Raw genomic sequence first — 21,158 nt, forward strand, 5'->3', positions numbered from 1 at the left:
AGTAGGGGTGGACAGGGAACCCGGGAGGGGGGGAGGAGGGCGAAAAAGAAAAGAAAAAAGGGAGAGGAGGAGGGCATCGGGAGTAGGGGTGGACAAAAAGCTCGTAACTCGTTAGCTCGCTCGGTTCGTGACAAGCTTGGCTCGACTCGTTTTATTTTCCAAACGAGCCAGGCTAGCATTTTAGCTCGTTAGAGATAACGAGTCAGCTCAAGCTGGCCCGCGAGCTGGGGTAGCCCACACTTCAACATGCCACATGCCTTCTTTTCACCTTAGCTTGTGGTCACAGGTGCTCGCTAGTATGGGCTATACCGCCCAGCCCAAATAAATACAAAGCCCAATACTGTAGGCCCATTTCGTGAGGGTGTATATATACCCAACAAAACCTAGGTCAACATCCAATCCTCCCTATCCGATCGAAGCAGTCGTCCAAATGAAAAAAAATCGAAGGCCACGCCGCCAGCGCTTGCTGCCAGGGTCAATTGCTCAGGTGACCAGCGACCTCCGTATGTGCCGGCGACGCCGCCACTTGCAAGCTTCTCGTCCTGTCCGCCACATCCTCTTCCCCCTTCCACATCGCGCTGTCGCATCCAAGCAACGCCGTCGCCGATTCCGACCAGCATCGTGCCGCAGTGGTTGAAACCAAGTAGCACCGCGCCGCCGTCGTCGACTCAAGCCGTCGACACCAACCTTGCTATTACTGTCCCTTCAATCTTGTATTCTTCAATATTTGAATGCTTCTTTTCTCATGGTGCTCTTGATTTGATTTTGGCATCCATCTTCCCTGTCACCCGAAACTCCACAACTCATCTAGCAATGCTGAGCTCACGAGCCAAACGAGTACCTCGAGCTTTTCGACGAGCCGAGCCGAGTTGCAGTTTTAGCTCGTTTGCTTATCGAGCCGAGCTAGCTTGCTAACTTAACGAGCTGACGCGAGCCGAGCTAGCTCGATATCCACCCCTAATCGGGAGGGATGGAGAGAGGGGATGGAGCGAAAAAAAGGGAAAGAGAGGAGGGCGTCTGGAGCCCAAGAGGGGAGGACGAGGGCGAAAAAGAAAAGAAAAAAAAAAAGAGGGGAGGAGGGCGTCGGGAGGGATGGAGAGAGGAGAGGGAGGAAAAAAAACGGAAAGAGAGGGCGCCAGGAGGAGACGCGGGGAGGAGGGGAGGGAGGGTGTGTGGGGGAGAAGGGAGGGGTTTAGAATAGTTATACTAGAGGGGTTTGTAGAATAGTCTTACCTCTCTAAAGATTGAGATTTACTTTTTTTTTTAAGTTCTCGTCTCGCTGGAACGACGTAGCAACGCGACGATCAATATACAGTAACACGACTACTTTTCACAGTAACAACGTTATAAAAGCATTTTTGTCTCGATCATCGTGTAGTAACAGGACTATTGTCTCGCCGTAACATCGTTTTCAAGCATTATGGTGAAAACGGTTCTAAAAATAATATGCGATGTGATAGATATTATTGTTTAAAGATTAGAATTCTAAAAGTTTACTTCTATTAAACTTGCTACTATGTATGTATCTTTGTATGGACAAAGAGAAGTACTTTTAGGACTTGTGTTAACTTGTAACCATGTACATGCACTTTTTAAGCACTTGTATTTTGCACAAGATTGATATTTAAAACTTTTGCTATGCACAAGCAGTGGTACTGCAGTAGTACCGTTACTACCATATGCTCTCTGTTACTGCAATTTCATCATGATGTTACTGCAAATAGTGCAGTAACATATCGTGTTACTACACTTCTGCGATAATGTGACTACCGAATCTTATATAGAGAAAGCAAACAATGATTCCAAATCACATAGTGTCATAGGGGGTGGCTAATGGGCGCGCGCGCGTCAGCTGGCCCCATCCCCCAAGCGATTTTTTTCTTTTTCTTTTTTCGTGATTTTCTTTTTTTTCGCCTTCCCTTTTACTTTTTTCTAATTAGTTTTTTTAATCTTCAACACACGTGTTTTCAAATATTTTGACTTGAAAATTTTCAAATCTCGAGTTAAAATTTTCAATTCTCGAGTTGGAAGTTTTCAAATCTCGAGTTGAAAGTTTTTAAATCTGAGTTGGAAGTTTTCAAACCTCGAGTTGGAAGTTTTCAAATCTCGAGATGAAAGTTTTCAAATCTCGAGTTGAAAGTTTTCAAATCTAAGTTGGAAGTTTTAAAATCTCGAGTTGAAAAGTTTTCAAATCTCGAGTTGAAAGCTTTCAAACTTGAGTTGGAAGTTTTCAAATCTCGAGTTGAAAGTTTTTAAATCTGAGTTGTAAGTTTTCAAATCTCGATGAAAGTTTTTAAATCTGAGTTGAAAGTTTCCAAATTTGGGTTTAAAGTTTTCAAAGTTGAGTTGAAAGTTTTTCAAATTTGAGATGAAAAGTTGAAAGTTTTTAAAATTTGATTTCAAAGTTTAAATCTTAAGTGAAGAATTTTTAAATCTAACTCGAAAGTTTTCAATCGGTTAGTAAAACTATCTCCAGAAAAAATCTTCTCCTAATTTCATAATTATCCTTAACTAACTTAGTTAGTACCTGTTAAGTCTCCGGAACGCGCACTAACAGCGCGCACGCGAGAGCTAGCTTTTCCTGTGTCATAGGATGAATTGGTTAGGAGAGTTTGTTATGAACCATGAGATCATAGGTTCTAGTCTTGAATTTATTAATTTATTTTCTTTTTTTCTAAAAAGAGAAAATAATAGGAGGAAAAAGAAGAGAAGGGAGGGAGAAATCAATGGAGAAAAGAAAAAAAAGGAGGAAGAGATCGGGAGGAGGGGAGAGAGAGACCGAGAGGAAGGAGACGCGTGCGCCAATCGGAAGAGAAGAAAAAAAAAGAGAAGGGAGGGAGAGATCGGCGTGCCAGGAGGAGGTGGGCCTGCCGGGAGGGAGCGAAGGGAGGGAGGGCGCGGGCGCGTGGAGACTGGGGAGGGAGGGAGGGAGGGGGTGGGCTGGGCCCGACTAGGAGTTGAGGGAGGGGGTGTAGAATAGTTATACTAAGGGGGAGGTTTAGAATAGAGCTGTCCTATATATTAGTAGAGTTCTCTCTTTTATAAATCTTTCCCTAGGATTAAATAAATATGATACCTTTAGATCGATCGTGTGATTGGTGAATTGGCCCATGCCATCTTACTCTAAGCGGGAGATTTGGAGAAAAAAGGAACCACGCTTGACGACGGACTCGGACCCAGACGACGGGCAATGACGCATTCGGATGACTTATAAAGCAGACAAATGGATGTCTTACGTATTTTTCTAAGTAGGTATAGATATAGATTTAATCGTGGATTCTAATACGTACGAGTGTGAACTGTACGAGAAGTTGCGGGAAAAAAAAAAAAGCATCCCATCCTCTATGGAAACTAGCTTATGCAGTCACGCATTCGTGCAACCAAAACCGTCCTATGTAGTGTTTAGCTTACATATTTCTTTGATTGTATTAGAGAATGAAATTATTAAGAAATCTAAATTAGAATGCAAACATAATTACTTTGATATGTAATAAACAGTATTATTTTAACAAATACTTGTTTAACATAATTTATCGCGATTTTACATTCATAAGTCTTTTATTTTCTTCTGTCCACCGAAAATCAGAAGCTACCATATTCCCTTTTTTTCCTACTGGCTTACCAAAATGATCATCCTCATCTAATCAACTGTCTGGCCTTCAGTTCCTTTACCTCACAAGTCTTGTTTCAGGAAAGTAAACTCAAATAACTGACCGTTATGGTTCCATAATTCATTGCAATTGATGAAATATGCATGAACTATTTGAAAAGAGTTATTGTGTGAAATATTAACCTAGTGATAAGAAAAATATGATCAAGTTGTTTTCTATTTCTTTAATCTTGCTTTTATTAGCAAGATGTGATTCTTAATATAATTTCAGCATTTTGAAAAGTTCATGAACAATATGATTAACAATAAGGCTTTTTTGGGAAAAACTGACATGATTGAACATATAGAAGCACCCTGTTGGCTTTGATTTCTGAAAACTCTAATAAAATATTTATGTGGTTATAATTAGGTATGGGCGTCTGATTTAGGCATTGTAAATCTATCCACTATTGTTCGTAATATTACGAAATTACTATAATTCTTTAATAAAGTGCCAATGTATCATCATGACAAAACTGTCTAAAAAGCAGTAGTGGCTTATGATTTAAAATAGTTGTATATCAGTTCTCATATTGGCTTTCTATGCTTATATTTTCCATGGTCCATCTCACCCTCAAATCCTAAAATCCATATGCTTTCTAAGCAGGTTGCAATGCATGATTAACATCATATATACTAAATCACTACTTAGAGGAAGAGAACTTTGATCTTTAGTATTTATTAAGTCCATTCACAATTGAATAACATTGTAGGACTACCTTCTTCCAGCTTCTCATCGCCCTGTTAGCCACAAGTCTTGCCTAGTCTTGACAGCTGCACAAATAAGATGTCTTTGGAAAATACACCAGATTTTGTTTATTCATGTGGTACCCTTTTCATACATGGTGAGAAGTAATCCAGCAACTTACTTTGGGCACTCAAGTAAAAAAAAAAAAACTTACTTTGTGCACCTGGGTCAGAAATGGAAATGAGTCTCCAAAACCTCATTGTACTTTCTAGCTCCTTAAAACTTCTTTGATGTGTGCAATTGATTGACCCAAATTCTTATTCATTGCTCATCTGCATTTGGGAAAGGATTATTATTACATATGTACCACAAAAGCACAGTTGCAAGAAATCATTATTATTTTTGGGCTTATGAATAGGTTAACCAGTAATGTGGATTTATTTATGATATGAATAATCTATGCAAATAGATAGAAAAAAATTAGAATCCAACAATCCTATAATTTTAAGGTGAATTTTCATCTATGCTAAAATGGGGAGTAGACATGAGAGAAACCTTGTGGAGGGGATGGGGCTGCCGGTGGATGGGGGAGGGGAAACGTGCTTGAGCTCCACCATGTTGTCACAGGTAAAGTGGAGGGAGAGTCTGGCGCTGTCGAAAGGGAACGGGAGCCGCCAAGGAGGAGCACCTCTCCTCTCTCTCCCTCCCTCCTCTCTCTCTCTCTCTCTCTCGCTCGTGAATACAGGCATCGGTGCGGCTAGGCTTCGGGAAGGGAAAAAGAGGGCGGCGGTCTTTGGATTCGGTGCGGGCTGGGCGAGGTGGCACGCGCGAAGGGGCTGCAGGGAGGGGGCGAGGTGGTCGCAGGGAAGAAGAGGAGGCGGCGGCGGTAGAGAAGCAACAGGAGGTGCAGCGCTCCGCAGGAGGAGTCGGTGGACGCCTCGGCCTCACGGGAGCGTACTGAGGCCTGACAAAATATGATCGTGATTTTTTTTTCTAGGATGTGGAAGGACCTCGATGTGAAAGAAGTTTCTTCAAGGATCAAGAACATATTTCGCCAATCAGAAGAACTAACGGCTCAGAATGTCTATTGTAAATATCGGACGGTCCATGAATGACGTTGCGCAGTAATGTTACAAGAAAGTTTACAACTTTCACTTATTTAGGGCTTGTTCACTTTGCTACCATTTTCAACCTTTTCTTTTTTTTACAAAGTTATTAAAAAGTGGCTATATTTAGTTTGTTGCCAAATTTTTAGTAAGTACATATGAAATCTTACCAAAATTTGGCAATCTTGTTAAAATTTTAGCAACCTTACTAAAATTTGGTAATACCAAAACTTGGTAAGGTTAAAAATGGTAGCAAAGTTAGCAAGCCTTTAGATGTGCTTTTAGTGTTTCTTCTTAATGGATCGTAAGGACATGTTTATATAAAGCTTTCAGTATATATGTCTAAGGGAGCAATACATCATGGCGTTAAATTTAAAATTCTGTATGTACAGTTTATTATATGGCATGCATATTACTGCATCAATTGAAAATCCAGAAGATGCATGTGTGTCTTAGAAATTTAGACCCCGACCAACTGAAGTTAAAGATTGAGCTACCATATTTTCTAGTGTAAAAAATTGGTACTTCTAGGTCTGAATTTTTTATATTTTGGTTCTTTTAAAAAACTTATTTTATAAATAGACCCCTAGAAAAACTTAATGCAGGAATGGTCCTTTTTAGTGCGCCAGAGAGGCTGGCACCGTCCTCCAACATAACAGCGTCAGCCACCCTGGCGCCGTCACCGTGCCACCGCGGCAGAAAGGCAAACGTGGATGGGCTGACGCGGCAATGGGGGGCGTCGTCCCACATACCACGGCACCAGCCATGCTTCTCCTCTCCCTACTTATTTTCGCCCAGTCCCAGCACGCAGAGAAGCCCTCAGTGACGGCGCCAGGGTGGCTGGCGCTGCCATGTTAGAGGACGGTGCCAGCCTCTCTGGCGCAAAAAAAAGACTATTCCTGTTTTTCCTAGGGTCTATTTGTAAAATAAGTTTTTAAAAAGGACCGAAATATAAAAAAATCAGACCTCTAGGTAGTACCTCAAGTTTCCAAAAATTTAGGTACCTTACATTGACAGGGCATGTTGTGACAGATTTTATATAAAAATGGAGATTCGTTGTTTCCTAATGATACGACAAAAGGTGTTTATATGTCTCACAAAAGATGTTTGTATACAACACAAAAATAATGTATGGTTGTTTGGGATGTATCGTTCATGTTTACAGATTTTTTTTCACTAAATTATCTAATCCAGAGTTTGATTAGAATCATGGCACATACTACCATGATTAATATGATTTATAGTATAATAAAATGCTTTTGTATTACTTGAAGGCAAATATGTTTGCTTTAAATCATATTGACATCTACGTGTATTGCACGTGCCCAATAGCTAGTAATCCTGAAGACCTGAAGTAAGACTCCTAATCCTCACCTCTCGCCTTGACGGATATGGCCCAAGTAATGAAACAGAAACACTTGTTGGTGGACATGAAGCCCAGCTCGATTTTCGCTAATACTTATACAGCTCATTAATTTCGTTGTTATCAGAAGTAGAATATGTGTACATGCATGTGCGTGTGTTTGCTTTGGATCAGTTTTTTTCTCGTGAAGATACAGATTTTGCCTCACTTTCTGTTAACACGTTTTTCAAACTACTAAAAAGTATATTCCATGCAAAAAGTTTTTATATAAAAGTTTACTTTAAAATATCAAATATATTCATTTGTCAAGTTTGTAATAATTAAAAATTAATTAATCATGTGTTAATAGCTTTCTCATTTGTCAAGTTTGTAATAATTAAAAATTAATTAATCATGATGCCAGAGAAACTGGAAATCACCTGTTCTTCCTTTGTCCTTTTAGTTCGGCTTGTTGGAATCGTCTGGGATGGACATGGAACCCTAACTTGGATTTTCATCAAAGGATCCAGGCTCAAAAAGTGGCTGTCTTGCATCCTTGCTTTATAGAGCTATTCTTAATTGCCTCATGGAATATTTGGAAGGAGAGGAATGGACTTATCTTCAAGGGCGTCCAACCCTCAGTGCAAAACTGGTTGATGAACTTGAAGTTAGATTTGAGCTTACATTTAAGTAGGCTCAAAGAATGCTACAGGCCCCTAGTTCAATCATGGATAGATCAGTTGTAACTTAACTGTATTTTTCCTTCCCTGTTTGTCTTTTACCTTCTTTGTACGTATTTCTGGAAAATTAATATACCGTGGGGGCCTCCCCCACTGTCTTTGGTTCAAAAAAAATAGCTTTCTCATTTTACGTCTGGCAACTTACTCCCTCCGGGTTGATAATAATTATCGTTTTAGACATGTGTGAGGTCAAACATTAGAATATTTGATTATGAATTATTTTTAAAATATTCATCTTTCAAATATGGCGACTACATGTATAGATTACTTTTAAAAAGTATTTTTAATAAAATCATATATTTGTTAACACTTTTATACATATGATAATGAAAAATAACGGTCAAAGTTATTTTTTAAAGACTATGTTCTTGTCTAAAACGACAAATATTATCAATCCGGAGAGAGTGATTCATCTTCATGAGTTTCAAACACTTCCTATAGGTTAGGTAATACTACTGTTCATGCTATATTAAGGTTTCTTTTACTATAAATGTACGCTCAAAGATTATTAAGGTTTACATGATGTGATTCTAAATTGATACATACTTCTTTTCCTGTTGCAACTCACGAACACCTAACAAGTTAACTTAGAAAAACCATTGGCTTATGAAATCTTGATAATGATTTCAATATATTTTACATATCGATAATTACATTTCAACTTAATAAAATAAAATGTAAAAGAATTAGTTATCTAAATCTACCTTACTTTTTTTGACATCGATGAATGATTAGCCCCAACCAGCGGCAGACCAATAGGATTAGGCGAGTACCGGGCTGGGACTCTATGGGATGAGCCACATCCTAAGCAGTAAGATTTGTTTATAAAAAAAAAAAGAAAAACAGGTAATCCAATGGACTTTCTGTCCCAGGCCAAGCCCATAGCCTTAGGTGGCCTGAGGCCTTGGTTTGCCACTGCACTGAACTTCTCAACTTCCAGTTAGATCTATTTTATTGAATTGTTCGGAAACTTCTGCTGACATTGGTTCAGTTTGGGATTGTCCCAATGTCTCCTTTAATTTATCCAGAGCAGCCTTTGCAGCACGATTCTGCGCTATCTCCTTCTTTTGAGCATAAGTTGCCCTTCCAACCATCTCACCGTCAATCAATACTTCAACTGTCAAATTCTTATCCCATTCATCCTTCACAATTTTCACACCTCGGCGAGTTTTTTGGCAAAACTCAAAAAGCTCGCTTACAGGATGCTTGCCTAATGTCTCAAGACTAATAAGTGGATCAGCCAACTTTTGAAAAACCTATTATGAAAAAATATTATGATTTCATTCCAGAATGTGGATAAACGCAAAGTACTTCCAATTCAGAGATAAACGTGCAAATACCTGCCAAACTATTTCTTGGTTGAAGTTGGAGTCACAATATATGGCACCAATAAGGGATTCCACAACGTCACAGAGCACTTTTGGAGGATCCAATAATCCGTTGGAGTGAATTGGGTACATCGACAATTCTTCTATGAAATCTGTAATCTGTAAATGCCAAAGTGAAGGGAACACATCAATCATATGTCACAATATGTCAACATCTTCATTATATAAATATATTATGTTGGTAGCATGGTTCCTCCTCTTCCCCCTGACTTTGTTGAAAAACAGCTAGTATAAAACAACAAAAAAAACAAATATCGTGTACAAGTGATCAAACAGAAAGGCACAAAGCGGATATCAAGACCGAAGAGAAAAGCAATGTCAGTTGGGAGATTAAGAAAAGAACTTGTAAAATATTGGGGGTTCATCATGAGGTACTGAACAAAACTTCAATTTTTGGGGTTTAGGTTCAGGGCTGCATGTTGATGAACAGAAAGCAGTTTTGACTATGAATGCAAATATATTGAAATTCAATAGATGATTTGATATGGATCTGAAAAATGAAGGTGCAAAATCCATCCATTGATTGAATTTGGAAACCATGTAAATATTTCAAATATGAATATTCATTCTGTCTTTTCTGATTCTTGTGATGAGAAAGTAATATATAGTAAACAGTGGCTAAACCGCTTTTCTGATTCCGTCTTTCCTGATTCTTGTCAAGTTAGTCCCCCTCCATGTTCAAATCCTGGCTTTGCCACTGCCAGCAAACATTGCTAAGCAAGGGATAGCTAATTACTAGTACATCTACTTAGATGATTTTTGGATCTTTGGTCATCATGAATTCTTTCTGAAGAGCAGGTGTTTGGTTTACAAACTTACCTTAGTTCATTTCGTTATATATTTTGAATATATTACTATATCAGTGCAAATTAATACATAACCTATCAGACAATTCTAACTAATCAACCACGTTCTGATTCACAGGTTGCTTCCTATAAATAACCATATTCTATTTTTTACAACACTTAATGTTTGCCTAATCTGCTCATTCAGGAAGCCTGCTTTAAAGAAATTTGTAGATATCCCAAAAGCACCCAAACATTTAGAGCGGAGACACCATTCATCACCATGGGTGGTGTAAGCATAGGGGAATATAAATCTGGGGCACTTATATTGCACTACAATATACTAAATGCTAGTTTGAGACAAAAAGGACATGACATATTTTCTTTTTCTTAAAAAAAAATGTAAACTCGGTATAGTACATAACATATAAGCTTTTTACATCACTGGTTACCCTAGTGCATATACATCTTGACTAGGCGAAAACATGCAAAAAATTTGAATTATAATGCTACTTGCAAAACATACTGTCAAACGTAGAAGATTAACATGCTAGAAAGTCAATCCCAAATTTTATTTTTTCCATGCAGAGTAAGCACCCATTAGGAAATATATGTTGTTAATTTGGCACAAAGAGCAAAAGGGACCATCCATTTAGCTAGATATGCTTGTCAATGGTAAAAACATGTTATCGCACCGCAAATAATGCATGGTGCCCGTAAAGTCAAATACAATTGGTAAAACTATGAACCATTTTCTCGTCAATGTAGTTGAAACAGTAAATTGTGTTTTGATTGCTTTCCAAGGAACCACCACAATTTGATAGGGGACCAAACAAGTGGTGAGCCGAGGAGGCCAAAAAACAAAAGAAAGCTGCAGAATTTTGACTTTACACCAATTGGAGCAAAGTAATGATACTTCAAATAAGCAGTTCGTATATTCGGGATCCCTCGCCAATCAACCCTTAAACACTTACAAGTATGGAATAAAAATTCATGAAAGGTCACAAACTTCTCAACTAACGTAAGCCTATACTCATTTCTTGAGATAACATGTTCTTAGAAACTGGAGGACTATGAACAAGCGAGAGAAAACAGAAACAGATTTCTACCCTTTAATGCCAATGGTTTGGGCATCCGAAATTCCGAATCAATATAGTGGTCTGTAATGGCAAATTTTACTAATTGAATTGTTGAGCTAGAGGACAACGGAGTATCAGAATCCACAAAAAGGTATCAGGTTTAGCTAATCATTTATCAGTGTACGCTGGATACTATGGACAAAAATCAGAATGCAGAACAAAATAGATTCTCCCCTCCCCTTTCACCCTAGTGTATGAGCCCAGTCCCCGGGGTCCAATCAATAAAAGTTCTGTTTTCTTTTCTTTGTCGTCTTCATGAAAAGGCAAACATCATCGCGCGAGAAGCAAAGCAAAGAAATGGCTGCAGATCTCCGGTCCCGCGGCGCGTACCTGGCCGTCAAGGTTGGGTGCCTTGTGGCGGAGGAAGTGGTGGAGGCCGTGCATGACGGCGACGCGCGCGAGCTTCTCCTTATCGACGTTGGCGGCGCGGAGGCGGGTGAGGGGGCCCGGCTGGAGCTGGCCGTAGGTGAGGAAGACCTCCCGCGACACGACGCAGGTGAGCACGGCGTCGCCGAGGTATTCGAGGCGCTCGTAGGTCACGCCGGGGCGGTAGGGGTAGTAGAAGGAGCCGTGCGTGAGGGCCTCCTCCACCAGCGCCTTGTCCCTGAACTCGTAGCCGAGGAGCGACTCCACGGCGGCGACCTCGCCGGGGCCCATCGGCGGCACGAACCCCGGCGGCGCGTCCTGCGCGTGCTGCTCCTTCCATATGCTTGGCATCTCGTCGGCGGAGGCGGTGGCGTGCGGCGGGCTTTCCATGGCTCGATGACTCGATCGAGGGGCGAGTCTAGGCGAGAGGTTTTTGTATTGCAGCGAGTAGCGCCGGCGTGCACACGGTATTGGGCGTGGAAACCGAAATCGGAAGGAAAAGGAGATAGTCGAGAAGGGAGAACGAGACAGAGACGGAGAAAGGTTTGGTTTTTATTGCGACCTGCGTTGGATAGGTGGTAAACGAGATCGGTTACGAGTTAAGGTCCTCGGTCTCGGGGACAAGTCTATTTTATTATTTTACGCTGCTCAACTCTTTGCATGTCTAAAAAAAAACACCTCAATCTTTAAGATTTATGGTTTTGAGCTCTCTCCTCCCAAGCACCCCCTAAAACAGATATCCAACATCCTCTAATTTTCGAAAACATGGATAGAACCCCTCGCACAAGTGGCATTCTAGTCAACCCTAAAAGCTCAATAGCTAATTTTATTAATACAAACATCACTTCGATATTTAATTAAATTAAAAACTAAACTAAATTCCCTCCAAAGGCATTGGGGCAAATTGTAACACCTAAAAATTTTGACTTTGGAACACGAAAATAAAATTCGAAATAATCAAAAATGTTTTTTTTAAAATTCGTTCATGCTAGAATCTGTTGGAATTTGTTTCTTATTTTCCTACTGTGCTTGGGACCAAAAGGGTAATATGCTTATATTTTGGTTTGAAAATATTATTTATTGAAAGAACCATGATTATTAAATATGTTAAGTAAGAAAGTATTTACAAAACCCTTCCTAAAAACCCTTTATGTATTAGAACCTCTCTTACTTGTTTGTTTTATAAATAAAGTTATATATTACAATTTTGGATGAAAAACCTCTAAGGGGTAGTTCACTAAAACAGATACTATTTTACAAACGAAACATAATTTTGTCAACGAGTGATGCTCGTAGACCGGATGATTTGGGTATTTGGGTATGTTGGAATGAGATCTACGTAATATGATATCAAGCAAACAACAGACAAGGATTATACTGGTTCAGCCCCCTTATCAGGTAATAGCCCATATGAGATTGATGATGAAAAACCACATATTACAAAGGAAGTAAACAAAACAGACGATACCGACGAGATCGTAGTCAATGTACTTAACAAGATTTGCCAGCGACTTGGCTCCACATACTCTGGCTTCCTAAACTATGATGGGTGTGTAGGTGATGAAATTCGATGCCTTGCACCCCTCCCTAGGGGTCCCTTTTATACCATGGATCATCTTGATCCCTAAGTATAACAAAAATTTTATCTCTTCCGAGTAGGACTTTGGAAATCACTTGACTCGTGGAGATATTTTCCATAATTTGCAACAAATTCCAACGGCATATACGAAAACGATCCGTATACGTGAAGGTATATTGTATCCGCGTATTCCATAAGTCGTAGGATAAGAGGTATCCCTTATCCGTAACCCTGACAAATTTTGATTATTTCCTAAAAATACTTTCCTTTAAAAGGATTAAGTCCAATGAGAGTTATTTTGCAAATAACAGCTACTAATAAAGTATTTTCTAAAAACCTTATTTGTGAAATATAATAGGCTATTTTAAAAGAAAAGGTCTTTCTCAGATAAAGTCTTTTTCCCCTCTTTGAAAGTCCTAGCCCAGCCCGCATAATAGAATTTGTTATTATTTGAGTGTGTTTAATTTTGTGCCAATGATCTCGATTAAATCGATTGCTTTAACTCTAAAGGATGCCCTCCGTTAGACGTCCTTTCTTCGTCCTCTCCTTTCCCCATCTATTACATAAAATCGCAATGCCTTTGGAACTTATCAAAGACCCAACACCCATTCAGAATATTGCAATGTTGCGTGCTGTCCTTGAATCTTTTGAACACCAAATTTGAGTCTAAACCCAACTCCATTTATTCAGATTTACGTTCCTCATGACCCCTTTCCTTCGATTCCTACTTTATACGAATTTCCCTAAGTTAGGTCTTTCCATCATAAGTTCTACAATTTCCAAGGGATTCGTTTATCGGGCGTCAATCCTAAATCCCTATTCAATAACATGGTCCATCCATCCAAGCAAATTCAGGGAAATTTCTAAGATTGATCCTTGCCCATCTAAATGTCAAATTTGAATCCAAAAGTCCATATTCACAATGCAGTTACAAATTCAAACACATATTCATTTGTACAGTCCAATTACAATTATACAATTCAAGTTTCAAATACAAATTCCAAAAACCTTAGCAAATAGGAAAAAGTACACTGAAGGTCCTTCAACTTGTTGGATAAAAAAACGTCCTCGAACCGCAAAACCAGATATGTGGGCACCCTTAATTATATAAAACCGGTCACAATAGGTCCCTCAGCGGTTTTGATCCCGGTTTTGTCCTACGTGGCTGCTGAGTCAGCGTGGGACCCACGTGGGCCCCACATGTCAGTATGACACGTCATCTTCTCTGTTTCCCCTCCTTTCTCGTCTCTCTCTTCCATCCCTTCACTCGCGCCGAGCGGCGAGCTGGCGAGGCGACGGTGGTCGTGACTCTGGTAGTGAAGGGTGGTGGTTGGCCCGTAGCTCGGCGGGGTGAGTTAGGAGAGGCGGCGCGCGGGCTCGTGGTGGCGCGAGCTCAAGACATGGTTCTCCGGACCACTCCACGCGGGGGCGGTGTCGTCGGCGGCGGCGTTAGCGGTGGCAGGGAATGGGTTGTTGTCGAGAAAGCTGAGGAGGTCGTCAGCCGTGGAGATGAGCAGGGAGCGTGAGCAGCGGCGGGCGCGGGAGCAGCAGCCACGGTGCGGGAAGGTGGCGGGCGGGACGGTAGCGGTGTGCACCGCAGTTTTCTGCTGCTTCCCCTTCGCCGTCGTCGAGCTCGTCGTCCTCGCGGCCGTCCGCATCCCCGCCGCGCTGTGCCGCCGCGCCGTGTAGCGGGAACAGCGCGGAACAGCGTTGGCGTGCAGCGGCCGTGCGAGGGCCGCGACGCTGGTGGGGGAAGCGACGGGTCGAGGCGCAGCGGCGAGAGAGGAGGTCGAGCGGCCGACGATGAGGCGGCACATCCGATGGCGAACTCGAGCAGGCACACGGCGTAGTCACGCGCAGCGTTCTGGATGGTGTCGTTCGGCGAGGAGGTTGGGGACGGTGACGACAACGACGACAACGGCTGTCGTCCATTGAAATCAAGGTTGTCTTCTCGACGGCGTCGGCGCGGGAGAAGAGGAACGGCGCCAGCGCACGATAAGAGGAACGACGCCGCGGTGGCGAGGTCGTAGCACGGGACGAGCAGCGGCGCGACGGTGTCACGCAACGTGCCAGTGCCGAACACCCGCCACAGCGACGACCTCTCTGCCACCCACCTCCTCCTCCCTCCGCCGCCGTACCACCCGCCCTTCCCGAGGCTCGCCGCCACGAACGCTAGCGCGTCCGCCGCCGTGTACCTCGGCCACCCATCCGCCCCCTTCAAGAAAAACATCACCGCCAACATGCCCCCGGCCCCCGCCCCCCGCTGCCGCGTCAAAGAAATCCGCCACCCTCGCATCACCATCCCCGGCCTTCTCCCGCAACGCCGTCTACAGCCTCACCAGCGCCGCCACTGCTAGCAGCGCATCACCTGGACCTGGCCCGCAGCCATCGATCGCAAGCACCCTCACCTTCCCTCCGTCACCACCACCTCCAAGAAACGCTCTCCCTGCCGGATCCCACCGCGGCGCGGTGGCCGACGTCCTCCTCCTCCGCCGCCGCCGCATCGACGGTGTGCCCCGCTGCTCCCTGCCGGCCGCCTCCGCGGCGCCGTCCATGCGAGTGTGAGAGTAGAGAGCGAGAGGAAGGAAAGAGAAACAGAGAAAGAGAGAGGGTGACGTGGACACCTGACATGTGGGGCCCACGTGGGTCCTGCGCTGACTCAGCCGCCACGTAGACCAAAACCGGGGTCAAAATCACGGAGAGACCTTAGGTGACCGGTTCTATATAGTTAAGGTACCCCGCATATCTGGTTTTGTAGTTCGAGGATGTTTTTTATCCCGACAACAAGTTGAGGCACCTTCGGTGTACTTTTTCCTAGCAAATATGAATGTTCCTATTCAATCCAGCCAGCCCATTGTTTCTCTCTTTCCCTCATCCAGGCCCCAGGTCGGCCCACTCCCTATCCCCCCTGTAGCCCAAGTCTGTTATCCCTCGTCCATTGCCCCAGCCAGCCGGCCGCACATGCACACCACCTGCTCGACGAAATGCCGAGCCAGGCGGAGTGACATGCCGAGCCAGGCAGGCTGGCACGCCGAACCAGCGAGCATCATGTACAACGCCGTGTGCCACCCCAACCCAACCTGCAACACACGCACGCGAGAAAGCCGCACCGCACCGAGCCGCCGTCTCCATCCTCCTCCACATCCAGTGGCAGAGCTAGAGAGAATTGGAGGGGGTGCACCATTCAATCATGTGTCCATACCCATCGAGCCATATAGAATTTTTAAGTAATATATTGTACTAAATAATTGCGCCTCCCATCAAATATTAAAAATAAAATCAATATGTGATGCCAGTTGTATCAAAAGAGTGTAATGATAAAAATACTGTACTGACCAATACGAGGGAATGCATTATACCAGAAAAACCGAAATACATTGCCCCAACCTCCATGTTAGCTGTCAGCCTCTCAACTAAAAAGGCTGATGAACTAATCACGTCAAATAGATACATCATATATTACCTTCTACTATTTATGACTCTACATTTATTTTTTTAATGTTTGTTAAACAGTAAGGCAAGCCTGGATATTATGTAGGAAAAAGTGCAAATTACACCCCCGAACTATCGTGGTCGACCGAATTACCCCACTGAACCATAAAACCGGACATTCTTCACCCCCTACTTTGCAAACCGGACAAATAACCCCCCATCTCAATCCGCGGTGGTTTTGATCCTATGTTGCAGTCCAGTTGTCGAAACAAGATTTCGGCAATACTAAAAGGGGTGGCTATCAAGCTGGAAAAGTGGATGGGTTTAGAGACAGCGAATTTTATGCAGGTTCAGACCTTCTCAATAAGAATTAATACCCTACTCCTGTCCGGGGATTGAACCGCCGAGTGTATTATTGATCGTATGATCCGGAGGAAAAGTTATGCCCCAAGAGGCACCCGGACCCCTCCTTATATAGGGGAAGGAGTCTGCATTACAAGGTTTAGCCAATATTCCCAACGGAATGTCGTAGGCTCTCCGGACCTTCCATTATAATTGAGAGATGAAGTGAATAATTCAAGTCATCAAACAAGCATAATGAAATATCTGACGCCTCGAGAGAGGAATATTGGAGATATTGCTAGGCCTTTAGCCTGCCAGTCAACTTCAGCCTGAGATGTGCCCGTCAAACCACTCGAAGGCGGCGACCAGATGTGTTACACATTCAAAGACTAAGTCTAAATCCTGCAAGCAAAAGTTAATTCAACAGCAAGAGTCAGTACATTATTAGAAATAATGTACTGGCAAGCACCAAGACAAGCCTAACACCCTACTTGCAACGTATATAATCAAGGAAGGCATAATATGGTTCTTTTTAGCATAAAGCAAGTTTTATTTGCATAAAACATTTCTAAATCAGGTTTACTTTCAAATAAATTTCAGCAAGCTAGTATTTGACATATTGGGCATCAAGGTAGGCATTAATCATGTATAAATATGCACCTCATTGCCTTCCATGGCAGCAAGGAGATCATTCTCAAATCTCATCACAATTTGAAGGTAAGTTTCAGCATTTAGGAGAATAAACACAAGTCTATACTCAATACGTATCCACACGCCGCTCTTGACCCGATTAGTTTTGGGCTAATCGATTAGTTTTGACTCTGCAGCTAATCGATTAGTTTTGACTCTGCAGAGTTTGTACATTTTACCCACATGATGCGAAATAATAATCATGCAAAAGCATGGCACGCGATACATAAGTACCCGATTTATTACCCGCAACAAAGCTTTTCCAAAATTCATGATTTAGCCTTACACCAGCACGATACGTGTTACTCCATCCTAAGCCATACTCGATATATGACCTAGAACCGTTAAGTGGCAGGCCCACGCCTTAAACTTAACGCCGTGGTGGCGGACACAACGGGAACCCACCCACGTGGCACAATACCGTTGTATTGGACAGACTTAGTCACCTAAACTACCACGTCGGGGTAAATAGGAAGTTCCTCTGAGTTATCCGAACTCATACACACCGGCCTACCAGAATGTAAGGCTAAACCATAAATAATTTACTAAGCTTGGGCTATCCCATACTAGCACATGTGGTTGTACTGTATACGAAATGAACTGACATTGAGTGAAGTCCTTAGGTCGGTTTGGGCGTACTCTCCCCCTATTGGTACACAACTAATCACCAAATGTGCACCACTTGAGGCCCAAACCTAAAATCCATGTTTTCCACCATTTTATTTATCAAAATCACAAGTATTAAAGTTCTGTCCAGATTAATTAAAAATCAATTTTCATGTTTGAAATGAGCCCATAATGACAAGGAAGACCATTCTAAACATAGCTAAGCTTTATAGTAACCTAGTGTCACCAAAACTCATATATAAAGTGGTATAGCCATATTGTTCCTAAGGTTAGGAATGAGGAATATGGATATATGTGGAGTTAAGGTGATAATGCAAATAATAGGAGTTTATCTAACAAGTTTAACAAAATTTTAATTTATTAGTGTACAATCGACATGCAAGATTTGCAAACATTTTCAATAACCTCCAAAAGATAGGTTCAAAGTGATCAAAGAGAGGGAGGTGGGACTTGCCTTGAATCAGGAAAATGTCAGCACCTAAATCACTTCTTCACCGATTAAGCAATCATCTATATAAAGTACACGTTATGCAATTAAACACCGAAATATGCGAAAAATCCAAAATGTTCTAAAATGCATGATTTGTGCACAGCGAATAGGTACTGGTCCAAAATGAATTTAGGTGAAAGAATTTCTATTTTATCTCATTTTATTTGGGAGTTATGAATTTTAGAAGTTTCGTCGGTATAGTGTAGGATTTACTTAGTTACTATTGTGAAATGTTGTTGTAAGGTGATTCTTATCAAGTTTATGTTTGCTGGGGGTGAAGATATGTGTTTTATAAGACTCACACATTTGGTTTCATAATTTTTAGAATTAATATGAATTCTTTATGTATTTTACAAGTTATAACGTGTTCTAGGCATATAGTCCCTATGTGTACATGGCTTTGGAGATTTAGGTCCAGAACTTGCTCTAACTTGCTAGTGTTGTATAAAATGAGTATTTTAGTTAACTAATCTAATCTTAGTTTATAAAATTTTAGTGTTCAAATTACTTTACTTCACATTTTATAAGCTAGGGGATGTTCTATGTTAGAAACTTAACATATCAATCTGGAGATTATTATATGAGTTAAGGATACTAAGTTTTGGTGGAAGGGGATGGATCTATGCCTTCACTGGTTCAACAAGTTTTATTTGGATTTATTTGGAGCTACCATGCATATATATACTTTTTCATATGTATTGATTAACCACTACTATGTGTTTAGTACCTATTCTACCAAATTAAGGTTCAGAGCTATGGTCTGTAAAGAGGGTGCTATAATTCACTCTACTAGGTTGAAATATATTACTTGCTGGTTCTATAGAAAATTTGGTTCACTTCATTTAGACTATAGATGAATTTTCTACAAATGTTACAATTTAAGGTATGCTCCATGTTGCTTATTCCTTACTTAAATACTTAGGGGTTTTCATTATACTGTAAGTATGTCTTTTTATTTTATAACATTGAAGTGCACAACTCTATGATTCTACTGAATTTGGGTTTACTCAAAAAGGATCTAAGATGAATTTTATATAAACTTCTAAAGTTCAGCTTATGTAAAACTAGTCATTTTAAAGGTAATAGTTTTAGAGGCATTTGATGTATAGTATGTATACTATTTCATTTTGCTTTATAGGAGAACATAAGTTGGTGGATCTGTAGAAACTGAGTTTGCTCCAAAATGAGTTGAAATGAATTTTGTATGCATTTTATAAGTTTGTGCATGCTTTATGTGTGATTTAACTTGGATAAATTTTAGAGGCTAAAATTGTACTGTGAGTGCAAGTTTTTATTCCATAACATCAAAGTTCCCAATTTGGTGAGTTCACAGAAATTTGAATCATCTTAAAATGAGCTATATTTAATTTTATATGGATTTTACAAGTTTTAGTTACTGTTCTTTTATAATTTCAGATTTTGTTCCTAGGGTTGCACTGTCAGTCTCAGGACAATATGCAAAACGGCTCCTAGGATTTCAGGAAATCAACCTGCAGTCCTATGACTGTTTTGTGTGTCTTGAGCTTTTGCATAAAGGACCCTACATTAACCTAAATTCTTGTGAGGAGGTCCCTGGTTCGAGCTGAAGCAGATCAAGCCATGGCTGAGCTCGATCTCAAGCTTGCCAGCGGCAAACGGTGGCTCGTTTGAGGGTGCGACCAAAAGACAAAATGAAGATCATGCTATTTCGATTCCATTTCTCTACTTTTCTCGGTCAGTGGACATCGGAGTAACGCCGGCGGCGAGTCCGAGCGGCGGCTGTGCTTAGGTTGCTACTGCATGTTGAGTTGGTGCTCGATTCTAAGTGAATGAAATGCATGTATGCAATCCTATGGGCTCAAGGGTGCTCACAGAACCTTGAACGAGGCGCGGGAAAGTCTGGACAGCGGCAGCGGTGAAGAAGATGGTCCGGCGACGGTGTAGAGCTCCGGGAAGACGGCAACGGCTCGATCTACTCATCGAATTGACATGCATGTGTTTTCATGGGGTTAGTGAGGTCCCAGGGATGGTGTATACGCGAAGAATCGGACAATGGCTCACCGGAGGAGGCGGAATCGACAATGGCGACGGCGACCGGAGGTGAAGAAGACGGTAGCCGATCTCCGCACTCGTAGCACCATCCTTCGAGATTCTTGAGGGGAAATGGAGAGGAGGTCGAGGCGAAAACGCTGGCGCGACAGCTTGGCCCGGCTTCTTCCAGATAAGCGGGAACGGCGATGATGTCGCTGCGGCGGTGCACAGAGCGCGCTCTAGAGCGACCATGACATGGCGGCGTTCCCGCTGCTGTAGAAGATGAAATGGAATGGGATCAAAACCAAAGTTGTTCGGCATGGTGAGATGAGAATGGAACGAGTATGAGTTAAAGATGGAGAGGGCTCGACGACGGTTGGCGATGTCCCTCTTCTTGGCGGCCGGCGACGAAAGAGAGGTGGAGAGGGAGAGCTGGAGCTTCCTCCCTCGGTTGGATCGGCACTGGGATGGTGGGTGAAGAATGGCGACGCAGCTGGGTGGAGGTGAAGCCTCGGTTCGGCGCTGCCACGTCGAGGCCACGCGTCGAACGCGCCCGAGGGCTGTCGGCTCGGTCTCTCTCAGTTCTGGTCGGCTAGAGATGTTGCACAGAGGAAGGGCAAGCCAAGGAGGCTGCCAGGTGGGTCCAGGTCGGTGTAAGCTAGGTGGGGGTGTGGGGGATGGGTAGATAATTGGGTGTAAGTGATTTTGGACAAATTTTCAGGATTAATTCTCTTACCCTTCCTTTGTAACTCCATAGTTTATTTTGTGGCTAGGATAAATTAGTG

General features: G+C 42.2%; 1 protein-coding gene and 1 long non-coding RNA gene across 2 annotated transcripts; both read right to left on the reverse strand.

Moving 5' to 3' along the window:
- Positions 1-8,079: 8,079 nt before the first annotated feature.
- On the reverse strand, positions 8,080-11,699 carry LOC127777593 (ribonuclease 3-like protein 3). Its single transcript, XM_052304197.1, has 3 exons — positions 11,168-11,699; positions 8,866-9,012; positions 8,080-8,781 (listed from the first exon to the last, which is right to left on the reverse strand). The coding sequence occupies exons 1-3, from the start codon at positions 11,591-11,593 to the stop codon at positions 8,455-8,457; spliced, it is 900 nt and encodes a 299-aa protein (XP_052160157.1). The 5' UTR covers positions 11,594-11,699; the 3' UTR covers positions 8,080-8,454.
- A 6,627-nt stretch (positions 11,700-18,326) lies between these two features.
- On the reverse strand, positions 18,327-20,887 carry LOC127777764 (uncharacterized). Its single transcript, XR_008018366.1, has 3 exons — positions 20,404-20,887; positions 20,220-20,314; positions 18,327-18,383 (listed from the first exon to the last, which is right to left on the reverse strand). It is a non-coding gene; the product is annotated as an uncharacterized LOC127777764 (long non-coding RNA).
- Between the last annotated feature and the right edge of the window lie 271 nt (positions 20,888-21,158).

Source organism: Oryza glaberrima, chromosome 6 (genome assembly GCF_000147395.1).
Source record: "Oryza glaberrima chromosome 6, OglaRS2, whole genome shotgun sequence".
Lineage (NCBI taxonomy): Eukaryota > Viridiplantae > Streptophyta > Magnoliopsida > Poales > Poaceae > Oryza > Oryza glaberrima.

Coding starts and splice junctions, on each gene's coding strand:
- LOC127777593 (XM_052304197.1), bottom strand. CDS start 11,593: ATGGAAAGCCCGCCGCACGCCACCGCCTCCGCCGACGAGATGCCAAGC. Junction 9,013..11,167: donor CACCCAACCTTGACGGCCAG/GTACGCGCCGCG, acceptor TGGCATTTACAG/ATTACAGATTTCATAGAAGA. Junction 8,782..8,865: donor ACCAAGAAATAGTTTGGCAG/GTATTTGCACGT, acceptor TTTTCATAATAG/GTTTTTCAAAAGTTGGCTGA.